At 36.2% G+C, this 23,109-nt stretch overlaps 1 protein-coding gene across 2 annotated transcripts in view; it reads left to right on the forward strand.

Annotated features, from left to right (window-relative positions):
• iars1 (isoleucyl-tRNA synthetase 1) overlaps positions 1-23,109 on the forward strand; it is a 95,176-nt gene that overhangs the window by 53,419 nt on the left and 18,648 nt on the right. For both annotated transcript variants that reach the window (XM_051122568.1, XM_051122569.1), the window contains exons 19-28: positions 3,258-3,402; positions 4,623-4,743; positions 4,848-4,939; positions 7,088-7,165; positions 7,950-8,071; positions 13,176-13,278; positions 13,383-13,466; positions 19,990-20,164; positions 22,297-22,409; positions 22,492-22,587. In XM_051122568.1, coding sequence (XP_050978525.1) covers positions 3,258-3,402; positions 4,623-4,743; positions 4,848-4,939; positions 7,088-7,165; positions 7,950-8,071; positions 13,176-13,278; positions 13,383-13,466; positions 19,990-20,164; positions 22,297-22,409; positions 22,492-22,587 — 1,129 coding nt within the window. The remainder of the gene's footprint in view (positions 1-3,257; positions 3,403-4,622; positions 4,744-4,847; positions 4,940-7,087; positions 7,166-7,949; positions 8,072-13,175; positions 13,279-13,382; positions 13,467-19,989; positions 20,165-22,296; positions 22,410-22,491; positions 22,588-23,109) is intronic.

The raw sequence follows: 23,109 nt of genomic DNA on the forward strand, positions 1-23,109 counted from the left end.
AACAGGATACGTCATGCTTTGCACGAACTCAAACATAACATGTTCAATTTGCACCAGACTTCATATAAAAGTGCTACATGCCAATATCCGGTTATAGTCATAGTGCCACCACCTGGTAGCAGGAAGTTTGCCACATATAAATAACTTTGACATATTCCTTCTATATTTACCACTTTAAATGCATATTACCCACCTTTCACTGTTTTCCTAAAGTCAGCGGGTGGTGGTGAGGCCAGGTGCGAAAGCCCTTTCGACGCTGCTTGCGGCTTTAAATTTTAAGTTTTAATAATAATTTTCAATTATTCAGTGTTTTGCTCACTATTCTGAAATGCTCAGCTGTCACCATGACAAATATGCAAATACTTGCTGAAAAAGAGTTTAGTTGACCAAACTTTTAAAAACACGTTTTAGACACAATATTTGGAATCAGACAGTGTCTAAAAGTGATCCTGTAGATCTGAAGCAGAATTCAAGTGTTATTGACCCACGTGTCTAATTACCCTGAAACATTTGAAATATTGTGCACCTAATGAGAATGTGAGCAGCACTTCAGTGTTTTGGAGCAAAAATAAAAACCAATCACAGATCCATTTGCATTGTGAACTTGCAAATGTTGCACAGATACAAATACATGTACAGTGTACTAACATGAAAGGAGAAGACCTTCAGACTCATCTCACATTAGTAAACAGTGTTTGCCCTGAACTGCTCTCAGTTCCGCACTCTGTGCTTTTCATGGCTCTTGACTGAAAAACAACCGTAAAAATTGATTATAAGTACAGATGGTAGTACCACAAGATACACAGAGTAAAAACAGAACTGACCCTTACATAAGAAGGCAGTATATGCATGAAGTATAACAGCGGTGGGCTGAGATTATTTTGAAAGTACTAAGTGAATAAATACATATACAGTTATTACATATTATGAGTGAATATAATACATGCAGTATTGTATGTAAGTGATGTAATACAAATAGAACGGCTCAACCATACGGAAAATCACATATTTCGTAAGCATTTCTAACATAGAAAAGTGATATAAGATATAAAATAATTAATTGTGTTATTACAAATTAAATAATTGTATTTTATTAGTCCAAACTTGTGAACAAACGTCGTGACCAATGAAATGCTTGAAGATTGACAGTTGAAGGACACTTCAAACTCATGTTGATCACAGTCTTTTATATCTATTATAATTAACCGAAGCACCAGTACTGTTGTCACACCTTCACACACATCAGTCAAAAGTTTTTGAACAGTAAGATTTTTAATGTCATCGGATGCAAAGTTCACTTTTTCATGTTGTTTGAACATTAATGTGTGTTGGCAGTGTATGTAAAAATCTACCCTATAATGATAAAAATCCATGCAGTGGTTTTTAATTAATCTGTAAAAATAATATCCCCTTTTTCAAATCGAGCCGTTCTCACACCGACAGAGGCCGCTCCCACGATAGTTGATTGACATGAGCTCTTACCTCAGATCAGCTGTAACAGTCGGACCTCCATTGTTTCAATGCTGGAGCAGGGATGTAAGTTAGACAAGAATATCTCAGACTGAGCGATTATGGTGTTGTGTTGCTGAATGTAATAATAAACATAGTGGTCGTCATTTACTCCCAACATCTGAGCCGCTGAAGATGCAGTGGATTAAGTTTGTTTGTGAAGGGAATGCGCCTCCCGATCTACATAAATGCGTCTATGTTCGCGCAAATCATCTGTGATCCAGCTTCACTTACAGCAGAAATGAGTATAAGGGTTTTTTATGAATCTTTGCGATCGCCTTTCCTAATAACATGATAGTTAGCAAGTTTAGCGGCTGAACACGGCTAAATGCGGCTAAAGTAAACAGGCTTGTCACTCCACAAAGAGAAGAGAGGGGCAGGGCGAGCAGAGCTCATTAACATTTAAAGCAACCTCGACCAGAACAGGATGATTTTTGCAGAGCTGATTTTGACAAGGTAAAAAAGGTGTTATTTACACTACCATTGAGAAATTTTAACCAAAGCATGTTATAGACTTTTCATTAAGACCATAAAGAATCGTATCAGCTTGTAGAAAATGGGCATCCGATGACCCCTTTAAGGAATTCTCTTCTGCTCACAAAGCCTGCATTTATTAGATCCAAAATGCAGCAAAATCAGTAAAATTGTGAAATATATTTGCTTAAAATAACTGCTTTCTGTTTGAATATTTTTAGAATGTAACTTATTGCTGTGATGAAAGCTAAATTTTTAGCGTCATTACTCTAGTCTTTAGTGTCACATGATCCTTAAGAAATCATTCTAATATACTGACTTGCTGTTCAAGAAACATTTAATATTATTATTATTATTATTATTATTATTATTATCAATATTTAAAACAGTTAAGTATTTTTTTTTAGGATTCTTTGATGAATAGAAAGATCCAAAGATCAGCATTTGTCTGAAATAAAAAGCTTTTGTAACATTATACACTATACCATTCAAAAGCTTGGAGTCAGTATACATTTATTTTATTTTTTTTTTTGGAAATAAATTATAGAAATGAATACTTTTATTAAGCAAGGATGCTTTAAATTGATTAAAAGTGATGATAAAGACATTTATAATGTTACAAAAGATGCTGTTCTTTTGAGCTTTCTATTTGTCAAAGAAGCCTGAAAAAATTCTGCTCAGCTGTTTTCAACACAACAACAACAACAACAACAACAACAACAACAACAATAATAATAATAATAATAATAATAATAAATCAGCAGCAATTAGAATATTAGAATGATTTCTGAAGAATCATGTGACTGGAGTAATGATGCTAAAAATTCAGCTTTGAAATCACAGGAATAAATTACATTTTAAAATGTTCAAATAGAAAACAGTTATTTTAAATAGTAACATTTTTCAAAATGTTTATGTTTTTGCTGTGTTTTAGATCACATGAATGCAGGCTTGGTGAACAGAAGAGACTTCTTTAAAAAAAAACATTAAAAATCTTACTGTCCAAAAACTTTTGACTGGTAGTGTACTAGGTTGATTGCAACAGGATGATAGTGTGATAGTGTTTTGGGGAATCGAATGGCATCATACACACTCATACACACATCTTCCTGGATGTCCCATCTGCATCTCCTCACAAAGACGTCTCCCTGTCACCCCCTGCAGCCTGTGTCTGCGCTAGGTGCTGCCCCAACATTTGTCCTTCCTCTTTATCCAGACCCAACAATCTTCTTCATGTTCTTTTAGTTCTGATTTCATTGTGTCTGTCCCTCCAGACTGTATCTGATCAACTCCCCCGTGGTTCGTGCTGAGAACCTGCGCTTCAAAGAAGAGGGGGTGCGAGATGTACTCAAAGACGTCTTCCTGCCCTGGTACAACGCCTATCGCTTCCTGGTGCAGAACGTCCAGAGACTGCAGAAGGTACGAGATCTGACCGGATCTCCTGTAACACCTCAGAGGCACTTTGATCCACTCCAAAACTTTGCTAAGTCAGCGGAACTCTTTAAGTTTAGCTTTTTTGTGGCTTCCACAGCAAAGAAACACATGAAATCTGACATTTACAATCCTGATCCAAACCACATCCATAAACAGTTTAACACAGCAAGTTTGGGGTCAGTAAGAATTTTTTATTTGTTTAATGAAATTAAGTCTTATTCAGCAAGAAATTGATCAAAAGTGACAGTAAGTACATTTATAATGTTACAAAAGATTGCTGTTTCAAATAAATCATGAAAGAATGCTGAAAAATAAATATGAAGCAGCACTTATAAAAAACAAAAATATGAAATGACACAGTTGTTTTCTACATTGATAATAATCAGAAATGTTTCTTGACTCAGAAGTCAGCATATTAGAATGATTTAAATTTAGCTTTAGCATCATGGACAAAAAAAAATATATATATATATATTTTAAAATATATTAAAAGAGGAAAGTAATTTTAAATTCATCAAATAAATGTAACCTAGGTAAGCATAAAAATATACATTCAAAGGCAGGTTTTTAAAACCTTTCAATTTTTTAGTATTACCTAACATAACAAAGTATAGAACTTGAAGTAAAGGCTGTCAAAAAGTTTAGGATACCTGTAGTTTGAGTGAATTGTCTTCCGATTGCATTCTCTCATGAAACTTGACTTCAGCAGCACAGAAGACAAGCAGAGGCAAAGTTTCTGGTTTTTCTGTCCTCTCTTTCTACATACTGACAGCAACTCTGACTTACTTTCTTTTGTGGAACAAAAAGGTGGATTTTTAGCGGAATGTCTTGAGTGCTGCTTTTAATAACATTTTCATAAAATTGATGTCATTATCAATGCCAGACATATTGCCGTGTGTTGACGTGTCATATTTGAAAAATGAGGTTTGACAACTAGAAATGAGAATATCTCCAGTGAGTAAGAACAAATAAATATTGTTCTGTCTTGAGTGAACTATTCATTTACCAGCTTACCATTTTAAACTGACCATGATCATTTTTCTTTTTATCAAATGTCCGCTTGAGAGTCAGTAGAGTGGATGTGTCATAGCAGTGTCCAATGCTTGACATCAGCTTGTCTTCCAGTATGCAGAGATGATGAAGCACACGCATATAGACTGTATGAGCTCACTCGTTCACATCTGTCTGCTCACTGCACTCATTAGGAAGAGGCCATCGAATTCCTGTACAACGAGAGGACAGCCAGCGTGAGCGACAACATCATGGATAAATGGATCCAGTCTTTCACTCAGTCACTCATTCAGTTCTTCAGAGATGAGATGGGAGGTGAGCGATCAGGGGTTGCTCTCACACCAATCAATGTGTAACTTTTACACTTGACAACAAGGACAGTCCGAAATAGATCTGTTTTCTCGTGCCTGTGTTTTCAGCCTACAGACTCTATACGGTGGTTCCCAAACTTGTCAAGTTTGTGGATATGCTCACCAACTGGTATGTGAGGACGAACCGCAGGCGACTGAAGGTAGGCAAGATATGAGTCATACACAGTCAAAAACATCAGGCCAATCTCACAAAACCTGTCAAAAACATTCTGGTCATGTTTCATACTAATCAAAAGAAAGAAAAAAGAAAATGTGTTTTGTTTGAGCCTCCACTTTTTCTAAGGAAACTGCTTCTGCTTGTGTAAATGTAAATCACCAGATGTTTTCACTACAGTTTGGATGGAGCCACTTTGCACATCCGCTATGACAAATCCATTTTTCCACAGTTATGTAAAACAGGTTTATGTAATACTACAGAAAATACTGTAGAAGATAATGTCCCATGAGCCCTCTTTAGCCCCATTGTACTCTCTTATAGAGAACAATACATGTGAGGCCTGGAACAAGCTGGTCGGAAAAAAGATGGATGAAATATGTGCAAGACACTAAATGTTAGAAAATATAACATTTGAATCAAAAACAACTAGGATTTGCGAGACATTTTGGGGTTGTGAGTTAAATCATTTCTGATCCATTTGTTTCACTCACTTGTTCTGACAAGGAATGCTTACTTAAATGTAGGTGTACCCCAGGGGTTTGTCATAAGCCTGTTTGCATTGTCTAATATTGAGGAAACTGCATCTGGGTTATTCCTGGTCAACTCAACCAGAGGTCCCAGGCTCACATTTTTGATTTTGCTAATATTTACTTTGAAGAAAGATAGACATGTATAGTTATGCAAGCAAAAATATCAAATGTCATTGATGGATATTTACTGAGTAATCCACTTTGTAGAGGGAGGTCAAAATAGCAATTTTCACCTTAGATTCAGAGTCAAGTTACAGGGGGGTAAAAATGACTAAAGAAAGATGGCAACATCATTATCTTATTGTTACTTTGAGATTGATAGTTCTATTAGTAAAATCTGTTGACTTTAGCATTCTAGGTGTGCCTTTTCCTGGTACAATCACTTGTGGCACTGTTCATAACTTCTTGTGTTTTATAACAACTAGTGTATTCTGCTTTGTTAATAAACAGTACACATTTTAGAGCTGTAATTTTGGTGCATTTCAAAAATAGAAATAACCATGTTTTCACCACGGTTTGGATTGACCCACTTTGCACCTCAGCCACAACAAATCCATCCTTCCACAGGAATGCAAAACGGTTTTATGCAGTAATACGGAAAATACTGTAGTGTTTTGTAGTGTTTTGGTAGAACATAATGTCCCATGGGCCCTCTTTAACTCCATTGTACTCTTTCATAGAGAACAATATGTGTGAGACCTGCAACTCTTCGTAGGACAAGCAGTTTGGAAAAAAGATAGATGAAATGTGTGTGAGGGACTAAGTCAAGGGTGCCCAAACCTGGTCCTGGAGGGCTGGTGTCCTGCAAAGTTTAGCTCCAACTTGCCTCAACTAGAAGGCAAGCCTGCAACCATTAGCCGAAAAAGCGCAGCGGTTAAAGCTAACGCTTCCGGTCTGGCAGTACGTGGGAAAGGAGACCAGAGGCTGTTTTCTTTGAATGGATGTCAATGGAAGAGAGGCATCACTACGCTAGTAAACAGCTTTTTAGAGGAAATGGCACAATGTACAGGGCACCAAAAGGCACCCTACAGTGATATTTACCCTTAAGTAAAATTTATCTCAACTGAGGCATTAATAAACCATCATAGAAATGTTTATTAATGAAAATGTAAAAGTTGAGTGTTTCATGAGGTTTTCTTAAATGTTCCAATACTACAATTTTACTAATTTGTACTCATTTTGTTAGATCTCATCATTTCTCATCCATTTGTTACTTGTTTGTCATTTACTTGTTCTTACAAGGAATGCTTGCTTAAAAAAATTAGGTGTTCCTCAGGGGTTTGTCATAAGCCCGTTTGCATTCTCTAATATTAAGGAAACTGCTCTCACTGATGAACTCTTTGCATTAAATCTGGATAATCACCATCAAATCTGGGCCTTATTTGTCTTTTCAGTTTATCCTGCTCAGCTTATGCATATTCAACTCTCACACCTATAGAGTGTCTTTGCACATGCTGTTAACACGACAGTAAACACAGAGCTGGACCTGCAGGCTCAAACATGATGTGGTGTTGTGACAGTGCGCTGTACAGGCAGCATGTTGCGTTATGTGCTTGCAGCTGTTAGCGTCTCTCTCTCTTTCTCTGTGTGTGTGTGTTTAGGGTGAGAGTGGTACTGAAGACTGCGTGCGTGCCCTGGAGACCCTCTTCAGCGTGCTCTTCTCCATGTGCAGACTGATGGTGAGTCACGCCAGCGCTCGCAGCTCCTGCGCGAGTTTGGAAATCAAGTGCTCAGAATGCACTTCAGATGTAGAGAAGAAAAGGAATGTGGTCATTCTCAGTGGATTGTGATGAAATGATAGAAGTGTAGCAATGCTGGAGGAGGATTTATGGTGCAGTATGATCACTTGGGTTGTACACTGGAAATACTTTTTGTGTAAAAAAAACAAAAACAGTAATTTGTTTTTCACTGAAAGTCATGTGGTGTCATAATTGCATGTTTTTAATGAAATATCTGCTTAATAGTTAATGTAATTATGGTAAATGAATCTTTTGTTTTAAGGATGGTTATTTTTAGAAAATGACAGAGTTGCAGATTAAGAAGATGATTTTGCACTGTAATAATGTCCTTTCGTAACTATAAAGGCGGGGCATCAGTAGAGCTCATTTACTGCAATAATTAATTACTGACCCAAAAGGTAATTGGCAAAATCATTTGATAGATAAGCAGGGTGTGAGACACTCAATGCCCCATTTTCCTCTTCAGTGGTTCTGAGTGTTTAATGTTTAAATTAATCTCCATAAAACCTCACAGTAGCCTCATTGTACGGTTACTGCTTAAGCAGATGATGACAGATGTTCAAGAGTGAGAGGTTTAAGATTGAAGGAAACCAAAAAAAGGCCCTGGACATGAGTATAACATCCGTTATTAACCTCAGCTTTGTGTCATGATGGTTACACGAGTAGAGTTGTACTTGTGGTTTATAGTGTGTTCGTGCACTAATGGAGTGTTTCTTGTGCTCAGGCTCCCTTTACGCCGTTCATAACGGAGCTGATGTACCAGAACCTGCGTCATCTAATCGACCCAGCATCAGTGGAGGAGAAGGACACAGAAAGTATCCACTACCTCATGCTGCCGCATGCCAGGTACACAGCATTACTATCACTACACATCATCTTCACCTCAATCAGTGTCACACATTTCATACAAACACATTGCTCTTTCCTATATTAATATGTATATACAACAGTATTTTAGATGTACTAGGGGTCTAACGGTACACGTATTCGTACCAGAAATTTTCGTTACGGGTCTTTCGGTTCGGTACGCGTGTGTACCTAAAAAGCACAGCATTTTTTTTCTCCCAGGAAATTCAAACAATAAATGCTGTTTTGACAGTCTTTGATGTAGCATGACAGATTGCCATATAAACGCCTCGGAGAGCCGCTTCCGGGTCACTTCAGAAGCATGCTGGTATAAACACAAGCATTGGCTACAGTGGATGCAATCAGCTCTGGTAGCCACGTCAGAGCCGTTAACGTGCTACAGACTTGTCCCATGTATCGGGTCCGTTCAAATGGCAGGGCGGAGTGTGAGGGAACGCGATCACTCCTTCCTCGGTGCTACTAGTTTTGAGGCAAAATAACATGAATGAACATCTCATGCAATCGCTCAATCAGTGTTTCAACCATGGAAAGACGTCAGCAAAACAGCGTGGAAATAAAACGTCACGTAGCATTTCATTTACCTCAGGCAAGTCATCACTGTCCATAGCTCGTTATTTCACTATAGAAATGAAGTCTAGAGAAGAGCATTTCGTGAAATATTACACTGAATTATATTGTACTTTATCTGTTAGTCTTAATTATTTAATGTATGTTAAAATTAATCTGTTATGAAACATGTTATGACAGCCACTGTGTAATTGAATATATTTTAAAGGGGTCATTGGATGCAAAGTTCACTTTTACATGTTGTTTGAACATTAATGTGTGTTGGCAGTGTATGTACACATCTACCCTATAATGATAAAAATCCATGCGGTGTGGCGTCACTGACAGAGGCCGCTCCCGCGACAGTTGATTGACATGAGCGTCTTACCTCAGACCCTCCCTAAATCAGCTGTAACAGTCCAACCTCCATTGTTTCGATGCCGGAGCAGGGATGTAAATTAGACAAGAATATCTCAGATTGAGCGATTGACGTGTTGTGTTGCTGAAAGTAATAATGAACATAGTGGTCGTCATTTACTCAAGACATCTGAGCCGCGGAAGATGCAGTGGATTACGTTTGTTTGTGAATCGAATGCGCCTCCCGATCTACATATATCCGTCTATGTTCGCGCAAATTATTCGTGATCCAGCTTCACTTACAGCAGAAGTGAGTACAAGGTTTTTGTATGAATCTTTGCGATCGCCTTTCCTAATAATGTGCTAGTTAGCAAGTTTAACGGCTAAATGCGGCTAAATTCGGCTGAAGTAAACAGGCTTGTCACTCCACAAAGAGAAGAGAGAGGCGGGGCGAGCAGAGCTCATTAACATTTAAAGCAACCTTGACCAGAACAGGATGATTTTGCAGAGCTGATTTTGACAAGGTAAAAAAGGTGTTATTTACACTACCGTTGAGAAATTTTAACCAAAGCAGGTTATAGACTTTTCATTAAGACCATAAAGAATCATATCAGCTTGTGGAAAATGGGCATCAGATGACCCCTTTAACAAATAGAAATTGTATAATTTATAAGTTAATTTAAAACCTGCATTATGTGCAATATTATTACATGTTTGCTACCATATATTTAAGTTAAGTGTTGATTATAATATATAATAATAGTAATAAAATTTAATTCTGGGTTAAGGTGTTAATTGTAACCTTATTATGTAAAAAGGCTCCTTTATTTAAAGCATTGCCTGAGGTAGATTTGTTTTTCACTAAGAAAATTTTAATTGTAACTGAATGTATATAAAAAAACCTGTTCAGTAAACCACTGTTTATTAAAAAAAAAAGTTAGTTTTTCCCCCCTGCTGTACCGAGGTATGTGCCGAACTGTCATATTTGTGTACCGTTACACCCCGAGTTGTACACTGTTATGTCTTGCCATTGTGTAATAGAAGAATTTTAAGAAATAACATTAAAAACCTAAATTAAATGCAGTTAGGAACGATAACCGGTTTGATGATAAATCATGATAAAATTCCCCACGGTTATTATTACCGTTTCATATTTTAATTATTAAAACCGTATTCGATTACCGCGATTTGAACGACACGCTGTAATAAATACTGTCCAGCATAAAGCAAAGTTTAAATAACAGTCTCATGTCCGCACAGCATGCAGAGTAGTTTGGTTTTGTGTGAAGGCTGGGAGGTTTTAAAAGGGTGCAGAGGTGAATATACCTCTGAATGTTCTGACTGGCATTCTGTTTTCATCTTTGCTTCGTTATACCTAATAAAGTCGTGTTCTTAATCGCAATGCTGCTTTGTTCCACAGAGGTTATGGGGAAACAGCTGTAACTTTGCTGTTTCACAAGCGCCGCCTAGTATTAGAGAGTGAATTTACAGAGACTTACTATTACATTCAGCCTGTGTGCTGTTTTTGTCTGGCTGAAACGGTCCCAATTTGAATGCCCTGCTGTAAATTTTGACCGGTTGATGAAAAACAAGCTTATGTGGATTCTGCACATTTAAACAAGGATAAGGTAGCTAGAATTGTTTATGGATCAGATAAAATAATCATTTATTAATTTTGACTTAACCCCCTTTAAAGGCTAAAATGTGAGGTTTACATTTTATGAAACCTTTTGTAAGCTTTATTTGGACATTTTGAAAATGTTATTAGATAAACTGTTGTCAATGTTGTCATTTAAACTCTGGACATCATTGGTAATGTTATTGTTTTAGTGTTAATGCAAACAGAAAGTCATTTTATTTGTTGTTTGTTCATTTTAAATATAAAATTTGGTGAAACGATTTTTGTGTCAGTACTTTTTGAACATTTCTAGCCCATTTTAACAATACCATGATAATACTGATAACCATGATAATTTTGGAGAGCGTGAACAGATTGATATGCTGGAGAAACTCTCCATCAGGTGACTGGTGTAGCAGATCAATCAGATGGTTCAATGGTAAAGCTCAGTTCATTCTACATAAAGATGCCCTCATTTACATTGACAGGCAAGAACTGAAGCCTTCAGAGACTGTTTGACAAAAGAAAATTGTGTTTTTCCTTATTTAATTCACAGCTTCTGCAAAGTTTCAGTCTGAAACCCAGAAAATCCTTGTAAAGACGAGCATTTGTGATTTTATTGCGTGTGCTCAGATGAAATCTGGAGGTTTTATGCCTCATACTCGGATGGGGCAGGACAGTCTTTACATGTCCTAGTGTGATATTGACATGATTTAGCATGTCCTTTAATGTATGCCTGTAAACACATTTCCCTGAGTACCTCAGATGAGCTGGACTCTGGTTTGAGTGCCGTCCAGCGCAGTTAAATGCTCTGAAGGTCCTTCATCCCTCAGTCTGTCTCTGTTGCTTTTATAAATTCACAAAATGTCCTGTGTTACTGTGAGTATTAATGTTTCTCACAGAGGTGACCTGCTGTCAAAGACATGGAGGCTGTCCAGAGGACGCACGCTTTATTATTTAATTGAGCGTCGTCTTCTACCTCCTCTTCAGTAGTTTGGACTTTCTTCCTTCTAACTAATAACTGCATTTGCTGGTGCACTGAACACTGTAGAAATAGCCCAGGATGAAGGTTGTAGCAGTGAACATGACGTGAAGTTCGTACTGTCCGCTCTTCTCCATTTGACCTGTGGGTGTGGACCTGGCCAGTTCCACATACTGTAGTGTATTACTGATTTCAGATTACATGATGAAAATTGTAGTTAGTAATGTAATCGATTAGATTACACCTTTTTGGCAATATAATCTGATTACTTTTGGATTACTTTTATATTGCTTGTAACAAATCACACTGATTCGAATAGGATTGTATTGTACCATACTGATATAAAAATACAAAGAGAAAGAAAACATGCAGTGCATTAAACATGACATTACATACAGGTTTGTGAAGGAAGTGCAAGTTTATAAAGTTAATGATAAAATCATAAAACATGAATAAAACTTTCAGAACAAATAAAAGCAGTAGGATTTAATAATAATAATAATAATAATAATAATAATAATAATAATAATAAAAAAAGACAGAAAAGATTAATTAGAGAAAATCTGTAAATTATGAACAATTTACTTCCGTTGTGTGTACAACATGTAATCATGAAAATCAGTGTAATAATCAGTGTAACTGATTTTGAGCATCTTAAAAACATAGTAAAATCTAATTTCAGCAACTTAATTTTTTGACTCTGATCATGTAATTTAGATTACATCTCTTATTACCCAACACTGAATGTGTAAAATATAGTTTGACATATTTAACACGAAGTCAGAAATGTCAAACCAAAACTGAGAAATCAGAAATATGTAAACAAACTATAAATGACCGTGGCATACAAAATATAAATAAATATTTAAAAAAATCAAATATATATACTTTCAGTAAATACCAAAATGACTAGAAAAAACATGAAACTGAACAATAAACATAAAATTGAAAAACATAAATACCAAAAAGACAAAAAAAAAAAAAAACATTAAATTCAACTCTAAATGAATAATTAAAAAAAAAACAGAATAAATAAACTATGAATAAGCAAAACTGAAAAACAGAATATGAAGTGAAATTAAATTCTCTTTTTAGTTTTGTTTAAAAAAAAAAAAAATAAATAAATATATGTGTGTGTGTGTGTGTGTGTGTGTATGTGTATATATCCTTGAACCAGACTGATTTTTAAGACTTAACATAGTGGCTCTTTATGCAACGAGGTCCATGAATTTGTCACTCCAACCCAAAGATGGTGTGAAACCAAACAAACAGACAAACAAGACGTGACAAACTGAAATATGAATGCTAAACTAAAGAGATGAAATGTGTGTGCATGCAGTGACAGACAGGAACTGTAGCAGAACATTCACTGTTTGAACTTCAGTGGCTTTTAACTCAAGCAAACATTTTATCAGAAACCAATGTACAAGGTACCATTCTGACTTTAGGGCCAAGCGTGAAGCGCCACTTATTATTAGTTGTTTGATTGGCCGTGGTTGTGTTGATGTGTCCCATCTCTTCATCTATGTTTGTTCGAGCTCTTCCACAGCCTGACATGAGTGTGTTTGTGTGTTTGGCAGGGAGTCTCTGATTGACAAGCGCATTGAGAGTGCCGTATCTCAGATGCAGTCGGTCATCGAGCTGGGCCGTGTGATCCGAGACAGAAAGACCCTGCCTGTCAAGGTAAGAGACCATCCTTATGATGTAGCAGTAAACTTAAACTTACATCAGCTGTACTGGTTGGTTTGGTGAAGTGCTGACAATGAGTGTGTTGGGATCCATTTCAGTATCCACTGAAGGAGGTGGTGGTGATCCATCAGGACCCAGAAGCTCTCAGAGATATCCAGTCCCTGCAGAAGTACATCCTGGAGGTAAGAGTTTCACGTGTGTCACGATCCACACATCACACGCGTCCTGTGATGTGTCATCATTTATTTACATGCTCTTTCTTGGGAAAATGCAATGAATGAGGACTGAAGATTTCAAGATTTGAAACATGGTACAGTGGTGCATTCTGCAGTTATATGTAACTGCCTGTATGTACAGTTGAGGTCAACAGTTTACATATACCTTCCAGAATCTGCAAAATGTTAGTTATTTTCCAAAAATAAGAGGGATCATACAAAATGCATGTTATTTTTTTATTTAGTGCTGACCTGAATAAAATATTTCACATAAAAGACATTTACATATAGTCCACAACAGAAAATAATGGTTGAATTTATAAAAATTACCCCATTCAAAAGATTACATACACTTGATGCTTAATACTGTGTTGTTACCTGAATAATACACAGCTGTATTTTTTGTTTAGTGATAGTTGTTCATGAGTCCCTTGTTTGTCCTGAGCACTGTTCTTCAGAAAAATCCTTCCGGTCCCAAGAATTCTTTGGTTTTCCAGCATTTTTGTGTATTTGAACCCTTTCCGTCAATGACTATTATTTTGGGATTCGTCTTAACTCTGAGGACAACTGAGAGACTCATATGCAACTATTACAGAGGGTTCAAACACTCACTGATGCTCAGAAGGAAAGACTACGCATTAAGAGCCGGGGTGTGAAAACTTTTTGAATTTGAAGATCAGGGTAAATTTAACTCATTTTGTCTTCTGGGAGACATGCAGTGCTAAATGAAATAAATATGATATTCAGGGAAAATAAGCAAATTGTCCTCATTTTCATTCTGTTCAAAAGTGTACACCCTGGCTCTTAATGCATTGTGTTCCCTTCTGGAGTAATCAGTGAGCATCTGAACCTTCTGCAGTAGTTGCATATGAGTCCCTTAGTTATCTTCAGTGTGAAAAGATGGATCTCAAAATCATACAGTCACTGCTGGAAAGGGTTCAAATATGCAAAAGATGCTGAAAAAGAAGAATTTGTGGGACCTGAAGGATTTTTCTGAAGAATAGCAGGCTGTTCAGGACAAACAAGGGACTCTTGAACAATTATCACTAAACAAAACAAAAAGTTGTGGATCATTCAGGTAACAACACAGTATTAAGAATCAAGTCTATGCATACTTTTGAACGGGGTCATTTTTATAAATTCAACTATTTTCTCTTGCGGACTATATGTGAATAGTCTTTTATTTGAAATATCTTAATAAATAAAAAATAACATGCATTTTGTATTATCCCTCTTATTTTGGTCAACTAATTAACATTTTGCAGATTCTGCTAGGTGTATGTAAACTTTTGACCTCAACTGTATATGATATCTAATGCCATGGAATTTGTTTTTTGTTAATTATTTGAATTATTAATTGTATGACATCATGATTATCATGATATATTAATCTCTCACATGATTATAAAGGGATAGTTCACCCAAAAATGAAAAATCTGCCATCAATTAGTCACCCTCATATCGTTCCAAACCCATAAGACCTTTGTTCATCTTCGCAACACAAATTAAGGTATGTTTGAATCAGAAAGCTCTTCGATTTCATCAAAAATATCTTCATTTGTGTTCTGAAGATGAACGAAGGTCTTACAGGTTTGAAACAACATGAGGGTGAGTAATTAATGACAGAATTGTCATTTTTGGGTGAACTAACATTTTAATTCTCTTAGTGTACCTAGTCCTAACTCAGTTTTGACTAATTAATACAATTTTAGATATCTGTATTGGAATTTGGAAATAATTCCTGTATAAGATATCTGTACACTTTCTCTAGTGACAAACATTCCCACATATCAGTTGCCAATTGTTTTGCCTTTCACTGGATTTTAATTTCAGATCTGTACAGTTGACTGTTCAAAGTAATGGATATTGTCCATCCGGCTGGTTGTTATTACAGAATAAACCCCGATAGGGTGATCAGGAGGACATGAAGGGGTTTTCAATCACCTTAAATGTGTTTTCACATGGTACTTGCTACATAAGTAAATAATTAGAAACGACATATTGATTTGAGTTTAAATGTTTATTAGCTTTTTAAACACACCACTTCTGCAGTGAAAAACAGTTCCTAACAAACAGCTTTGAGCGTTCAGATGATGCATATTTAAGGCATAATGTACAGTCGTATAACTAATTACCCAGCTTTTCACCACATTAAAAAAAAAAGATGAGGACATAAAATGTTATTTGAGAAGAAAGTGTTTTAAAATCTTACCTGTTTATTATTTTAAATCCATTACAGTGTGCAAAACAATTGTTCTTGCAACAAGATAAACACTTTATTGTGTTGCCACAGGTCTCCTTTTAACTCCGGTTTCAGTTTACAGTAAATACAGTCAAGAACGATCAAATGAAGTGAGTGAGAGCGCAGTGGTGTGATATGAGAGGTGTGAAAGAAGCACTGGCCTTAGTCGGCATTGTTAAAGACGATAGTTGTTACTGAGGAATAACATGCCTTGGGTCACAACTAACCAATCAGAATCGAGTATTCCAGGGAGCTGTGTAATAATTAAAAGTATCTACCGTTTGCATTCTACTAAGAAAAATTCCCATTCAGATTCATTCAGACTCATTCAGTTTAGTTTAATCCAGTTATAACTAATTCAGATTAGATTGTTCTAATTAGAATTATAATTCAGTTTTAAATAGTTATTTTGACTTGTCAAAGTAAAGTTACTGATATCTGTAATTACTTTTTAAATATGGATCTAAGTACTAAGAGTAAAATTGGATCTAGAAGTAAATTATTTACAGATACAATCTGATTTATTCACACTACTAGTCATAATAGCATTGCAGATATCATCAGATTAGTTTTTTACTTGTGAAAATGTAATTAAAGAGACGTGCAGTGGTTATTCTTACTAGTCAGCAGTGTCGGAGAGCTCTTTATTCAGAGGCAGCTCATTATGGTAATGTCACCTCATGCATATTTATCTAGGCTTTTCTAAAAAGGCAGGCAGGAGAGCGTGGCGGGTGAATTCAAAATGTATTCGGTGCGAGAGCAGAGCCAGCATTGTCTGCTTTCAATACAGTCTCCAGTGCAGTTCCAATAAAAGGGTTTCTTTATATTAATGCTTCCATTTTTCCCCCACATGCTGAGTTTGGGTTATATTTTCACCTGGCGTTGAGTGTGCAGCTCACGAGTGAGTAGAAAATACAAATCAAGCTCTGGAACATAAAAGTGCCAACTGTATTTGCTTTAAAAAAAATAAAATGGTAATAATCATGGAAATACTCAGCCACCCCGCAAATGGCTTTTATTTCGAAATTGCATTGCAAATTGCTTCTCGCATGTCTCTACGGCGTGATGCAGTGCAGCAAAACTAGATTGAAATGTTGAAATGTTGCACACTTTCCTATGATCATAATGGAGGTGATCTGCTGTTCACTTCCAATGCAGATCGAGTGTCAGACAGGTGCTATTTAGACAAATCATGTGTCAAAGTGTTTGTTGCTCTGTTATTAAAACGAAAATCTAGCCCTGTTTACGCAGCTCCACAGCACCCCTTGCTGGTGTGGAGGTCTGGGCAGATGTGTTGATCTAAGCAAAGAGGAGAAATGTCTACGTCACTGTGAACACAGGTCGTGCGGTGAGTGTGTGTGAGCGGACGCTCAACCTGTGTCCTTCATCTCCAGCCCCTGCCGCAATGATTTATGGGTGGGCTGGGCCTCTGAGCTAAAATTAGCCGCTCTGTCTCTGTGTCTGCCACGCTCGATTGTTAAACACCCCCGTGGAGAAAGCAATGGGCGGCACACGCCACACGCCTGCCATCGATCAGAGCTCTAGCTTCAGCGTTCAACCACGAATTGCTCGAATCATTCGGACTAGATGATGATACAGGATGTTTTTTCAGTTGCAGATATTTGAATGCATTCAAATCCATCAGAAACTGAGACGGTTTACTGATGTACTTCAGCGTGTAAGCTGACAAAGAGACTCCTGGGTTTTATTTCTGCATTATTTTTGTACAGAGGTTCTTGTAGCATAATTCTCTTAAGCTGATGAGTGTGTTGGTGAGATGGACAGAGCTGAAAGTGCTTCCTGTCAGGTGGAATAAAGCACGCTCTCGCTGTGCTTCATTAGATGCCATGTTTTATTCAGATGACTTTGACGCTTCTGTGACTCCTGTCCCAGATGAACATATGAGCGTCGCAGTGGAGGCACAAACTGAGCTTTTTTTATTCTGCTCTCACAATGTGAGAAACACAACAGACACTGCAGTCACCTGACTTAATGAACAGCCTCCCACTGTAATACACTGAACACAAACCCTAGCTCATGCCTCTTGCTTTAAATGACTAGTTCACACAGAAATAAAAAAGTGCTCACTCTTAGGCTATTCAAGACGTAAAGGAATTTCTTTCTTCATCAGATTTGGAGAAATTTAGCATTGCTTGCTGACCAGTGGATCCTCTGCAAGCAGTGCTGAGTAATAAATGATTACATGTAATCTGTCTTACGTAATCAGATTCCGAAAATGAACTAGTAATTAGATTATATTGCATTTTGAAATGCTTGTAATCAGGCTACATTTACTTTTTATTGATTGCATTATTACGTATTATTCACACAATAGCAATACATTGTAATTCATTGATGCTTCCTAATTCTTCTTGTTCATTAATAACAACGAATGGAATATATTTTTGTTTCTCTTTTTTTGAGCATGTTACTTTTAAAAAAAGTAATTAGTTATAGTTACTAGTTACTTCTCACAAATAGTAACTGCTTTAGTAACTAAATTACATCATTATAAAAGTAACTAATTACCAGGGAAAGTAACTATTGTGTTACTTTTTTAAAAATGTTTAAGTATGTCAAATAACTTGGATGCCCCCAATATTAAATATGTTAAATTAATAAAACGTTGTACACTAATCTACACTATTTTAATTTTGCTGTGGGACTAATATCACGTTATTGGGGTCACTTCAACCACAGACATTAAAAAACATCCCTCTGGGGCTGAAGAGTGCACCAGTGTGGTCTGTCTCGTTTTTTTCTTGAACTAAAAATACTCCTCATTTTTGATTGAACAGATAACAATAAGGTATCGTTTGAAAGTGCAAAGGGTCTACTTTTATTTGTGTATAGTCTTAATAACATCAAAACAATGTGCTTTTGTAAAATAAAGAAAATGGACAGGCTGTCTCGGTCTTCGTCAGTTCTCTTCACAGCAAATACATGCACAGACATGATAAATATATGTATTGAAAGCTTGAAATTTCTACTTTTAAATGAAGTAGGTCACGTCGAAAACAGATTTTCTCTGATAAAGTAATACCTGATAAAGTATGATACCAATGCGAGCTCCAGTTGTTCTTGTCTAAACTCATTATCTCTACAAGCTGCTCCGCTTTTCAAATGTTCAAATGTTTTAAACATCCACGTGAGACATCGCCTCCGTGAACATTCGTCAAGTTCATCTCGGCTACTTTTCGTTTATGGAAAAAGACTCGCTGAGCGGAATAAGCCAGAATTTACCTCAGAAAAACAACACGATGCGATGCACAGCTTTGCAGGTCCTATGGCTGAGAGGGAGGGATGAAAACCGCTCGGATGAAAAACGGTTTTCAGTGAGCTCAATTATAGTGACGGTGCATTTTATTTTCAGTAATGGTAACGCCGTTGTAACAGGGGAAACAGTAATTTGATTACTGGTTACTGACACCATTAGTAATGCAGTTTATTTATAACGCCATCACTGATTTTTATATTAGTATGGTAAATGATTGTCCTATTTAAATCAATGTGAGTAGTCTAATTATGTGTAATAGTCTAATTATGTTATCTAAATGTGTAATGTGTTACGTCACTAACTACAGTTTTTGTCATTTAATTTGTGATCAGTAATGGACTACAGCACTGTCTGCAGTGAATGGGTGCCATCAGAATTAGTTCACGCAGCTGATAAAAACATCACAAGAATCCACAAGTAATCCACACGACTCCAGTATATCAGCTGACATCTTGTGAAGCCAAAATCTGTGTATTTGTAAGAAACAAATCTATCATTAAGGCGTTTTTAACTTCAAAATGTTGCTTCTGGCTATCAGGAGTCAGGAGAGAAATATCCACAGATCAAGCTTCACTTATAAATCGGAAAACTGTCCGAAGGGAATTTTTTCACTGGAGGAAGCGTTATTATGGATTAAGCAACGGTTTGAAGTTAAAAGCGTCTTGATGGATTTGTTACTGGTGGCACCCATTCACTACAGAGGATCAGTTGGTGAGCAATTGATGTAATGCTACATTTCTCCAAATTTAAAGAAGAAACAAACTGAGGGTGAGGACGTTTTCAGCAATTACCCATTCCTTTAAAAATTTAGAAGTAACACTGCTCATGACTGTGAGTGTCCTGTACTGTGGGGATGAAGTGGCGTCAGAGTTCACTACACTGATTCAATGATGAAAGTTTGTTTTTCTAGGAGTAAAGTGATTTAAATCTTGTTTTGTCAGTCTTAAAGTGGGATGACTTTTTTTCATCAGGAGCTGAATGTTCGCCAGCTCACTCTGTCCACCGACAAGGACAAATACGGCATTCGTCTGAGAGCTGAACCTGATCACATGGTGTTGGGCAAGCGGCTGAAAGGGGCATTTAAATCTGTTACCGCATCCATCAAGGAGCTGAAGAGTGAAGAGCTAGAGAACTTCCAGAAGACAGGCATGTACCACATTCACACATGAATCACACAAAATCATCATTCTGTCATCATTTACTCCCTTCGTGTCGTTCCACATCTGCATGACTTTCATTCATCTGCCAGACACCAAAGGAGAATTATTGGAAACTGTGATGAAGGTAAATGGTGACTGGTGCTGTCAAGACTCAAAAAGGCCACAAATCCACCATAAATGAAGCACAGATGTTCATACTTCAGCTTGTCAAAGCTAATGTCCACATCTTCTCTTAAATAACATATTTGACAGAGTGATATAGCAGTTTACTTCAGTGTGCAGCATGTAAATATGGCAAAACAACAATTAATCATTGAGAATAATGAGAGTTACGAACAAGCTTGGAAGTGAGACATCTGAATGTGTTACGTAAAGCCCTACGATTTTTGCGATGTAGAAAATGTGAGCAGAATATTTTTAAGGAATATCACAATTTTTCTGCCACGTTTTAATTTTAACAGCAAAATTAAAAGAATTGTTCAATTTGTATGTGATTACATTACATGATTTGTATGAATTAGTTCGATTACCTTTTTTTTTTTTTTTTTTTTTTTTTTTTTTAATATGCAAGTATTAAATTATACATCCAGAAACAATTAAAACAAGACAATTAAAAAAAAAAAAATCATAAGGTCTTATTACTTAAAAAAGGATATATATCTATATCTATATCTATATATCTATATCTGTATATCTATCTATCTATCTATCTATCTATATATATATATATATATATACACACACACACACATACTGCTGCTCAAAAGTTTGGGATCAGTAGTAAGAATTTTAATGGTTTTTAAAGACGTTTCTTATTCTCATCAAGCATTTTGATTGAAGATACAGAAAAAAACAATTTAAAATAACTCTTTTCTATTTTCCCAGGATTCTTTAACAAATAAAAAGTTGAAAAGAACAGCGTTTATTTAAAATAGAAATATTTTGTAACAATATAAACTACCATCTAAAAGTTTGGGGTCAGTATATTTTTTAAGTTTCTTTAAAAAAAAAAAAAAAAAAAAAAAAAAACTTTATTTACCAAGTGTTAAACCAATAAAAAGTGATAACAAAGACGTATGTTGTTATAAAATATTTATATTTTGAATAAATGCTGTTCTTTTTAACCTTTTTTTTCATCAGGAATCCTGAAAAATGAATCGCAGGTTCCAAAAAAAAAAAAATATGAAGCATATGAACTGTTTCCAACATTGATAATAACAGTAATTAATCAGCATATTAGAATGATTTTTGAAGAATCATGTGACACTGAAAACTGAAGTAATGGCTTATTAAAAATTCAGCTTTGCTTCACAGAAGTAAATTATATTTTAAAATATATGAATATAGAAGACCATTATTTTAAACTGTAATAATATTTCACAATATTATTTTTTTTCTGTGTTTTTGATCAAGTAAATGCAGCCTTGATGAGCATAAATGAATTACAAGACGTATGATGTATCCTGCTAGAGCAGGAGGCTGTTTTTTTGGCTCTGAAGTGGGCAGTAGTTTTCCAGAGCGATTACCTGTGTGTGCGGGACGTTGGAGGGATGAGAAGAGCTAAACCAGCCGTGCAAATCTCAGATTAGAGTGCAGTGATCTGATAGTCATGTTCATCGCTCCCCTTTCTAAAGCATTTTCATGCCATTTATATGTAACACTGGCGCTGTAATGAGCAGAACGATGGATAAGACTGGGATATTGTGCTGAAATAGATGAGATCTGAATGAGCGCAGGCGGTGTGGGTTACTGTGACTGGAGTTGTCAGACTCAAAAAATCTCATTGGCTTATTACAATTAATGGCAAAATAATGTTTATAAGTCAAAACTTTTATTTCCTACAGACACGCTCCAGCAAAAGAGAGAAATAACTGGCTTAAAACTATTTTTTTGTTGGTGAAAATACTAATGGCTTAAGAGTTTTGCACAGTACTGTTTATTATATAAATAAAAAAGTTTAGATTGCTTTGTCGTTATGGCAGAAGTATCAGAAATATCTTGAGGGGTTTTCAGATATTATCTTTGTCAATATTTTTGGAGTCAGAAAGGTTGATTCCCACAGGCTGCTGTCCAATTTCGTCTGTGAGCCCATTTTAATGTCTGATATCTCCTCTGCAGGATCCATAGTTGTGGATGGTCATGAGCTGCATGAAGACGACCTGCGCCTGATGTACACCTTCGATCAGACCTCAGGAACCCCATCCCAGTATGAGGCACATTCAGACGCTCAGGTGCTCATTCTGCACTCACTCATGTCAAAATTCACACTGTCCCGTAGTGACATGATCAGAATGGATGTCCTTGTTTTCATAGGTGCTGGTTCTTCTTGACGTCACCCCAGATCAGTCCATGGTGGATGAAGGTGTGGCCCGTGAGGTCATCAACCGCATTCAGAAATTACGCAAGAAGGTAATGATCTGTTGAAGTATACTGATTTCATTTGAAAGAAGTCTCCTCTGCTCACTAGGGCTGTGTTTATTTGCTCAAAAATACTGTAAAATTGTGAAATATTATTGCAAACTAGATAAAGTTTGTCAAGGCTTTGAAAAGTTTTAAAAAGTTTTGTGTGTTTTGAAAAGTTTGATGGTTTTCAGTTTAAAGTAGTTTTAAAAGGTTAAAGTTTGAATGCAGTCTTTCAGATAGATAGATAGATAGATAATTAATTAACATGTTGTTAGTATGATTCTATCATTATTAGCAAGTTACTAGCATGTTGCTAGTCTGTTTCTAACGATTAGCATGCTACTAGCATGATTAACAAGTAGTCAGCATGTTTTTACCATAATTAGCAAGTTGTTACCATGTAGCTAGTCTGTTTCTAGCATGATTAACATATTGCTAGCATGTTTCTAGCTTGATTAGCAAGTTCTGAGTATGTTGCTAGCATGTTTCTAGCATGATTAGCAAATAGCTAGCATGTTTCTTGCATGA

The sequence above is a fragment of the Labeo rohita genome, chromosome 11 (assembly GCF_022985175.1).
Source record: "Labeo rohita strain BAU-BD-2019 chromosome 11, IGBB_LRoh.1.0, whole genome shotgun sequence".
Lineage (NCBI taxonomy): Eukaryota > Metazoa > Chordata > Actinopteri > Cypriniformes > Cyprinidae > Labeo > Labeo rohita.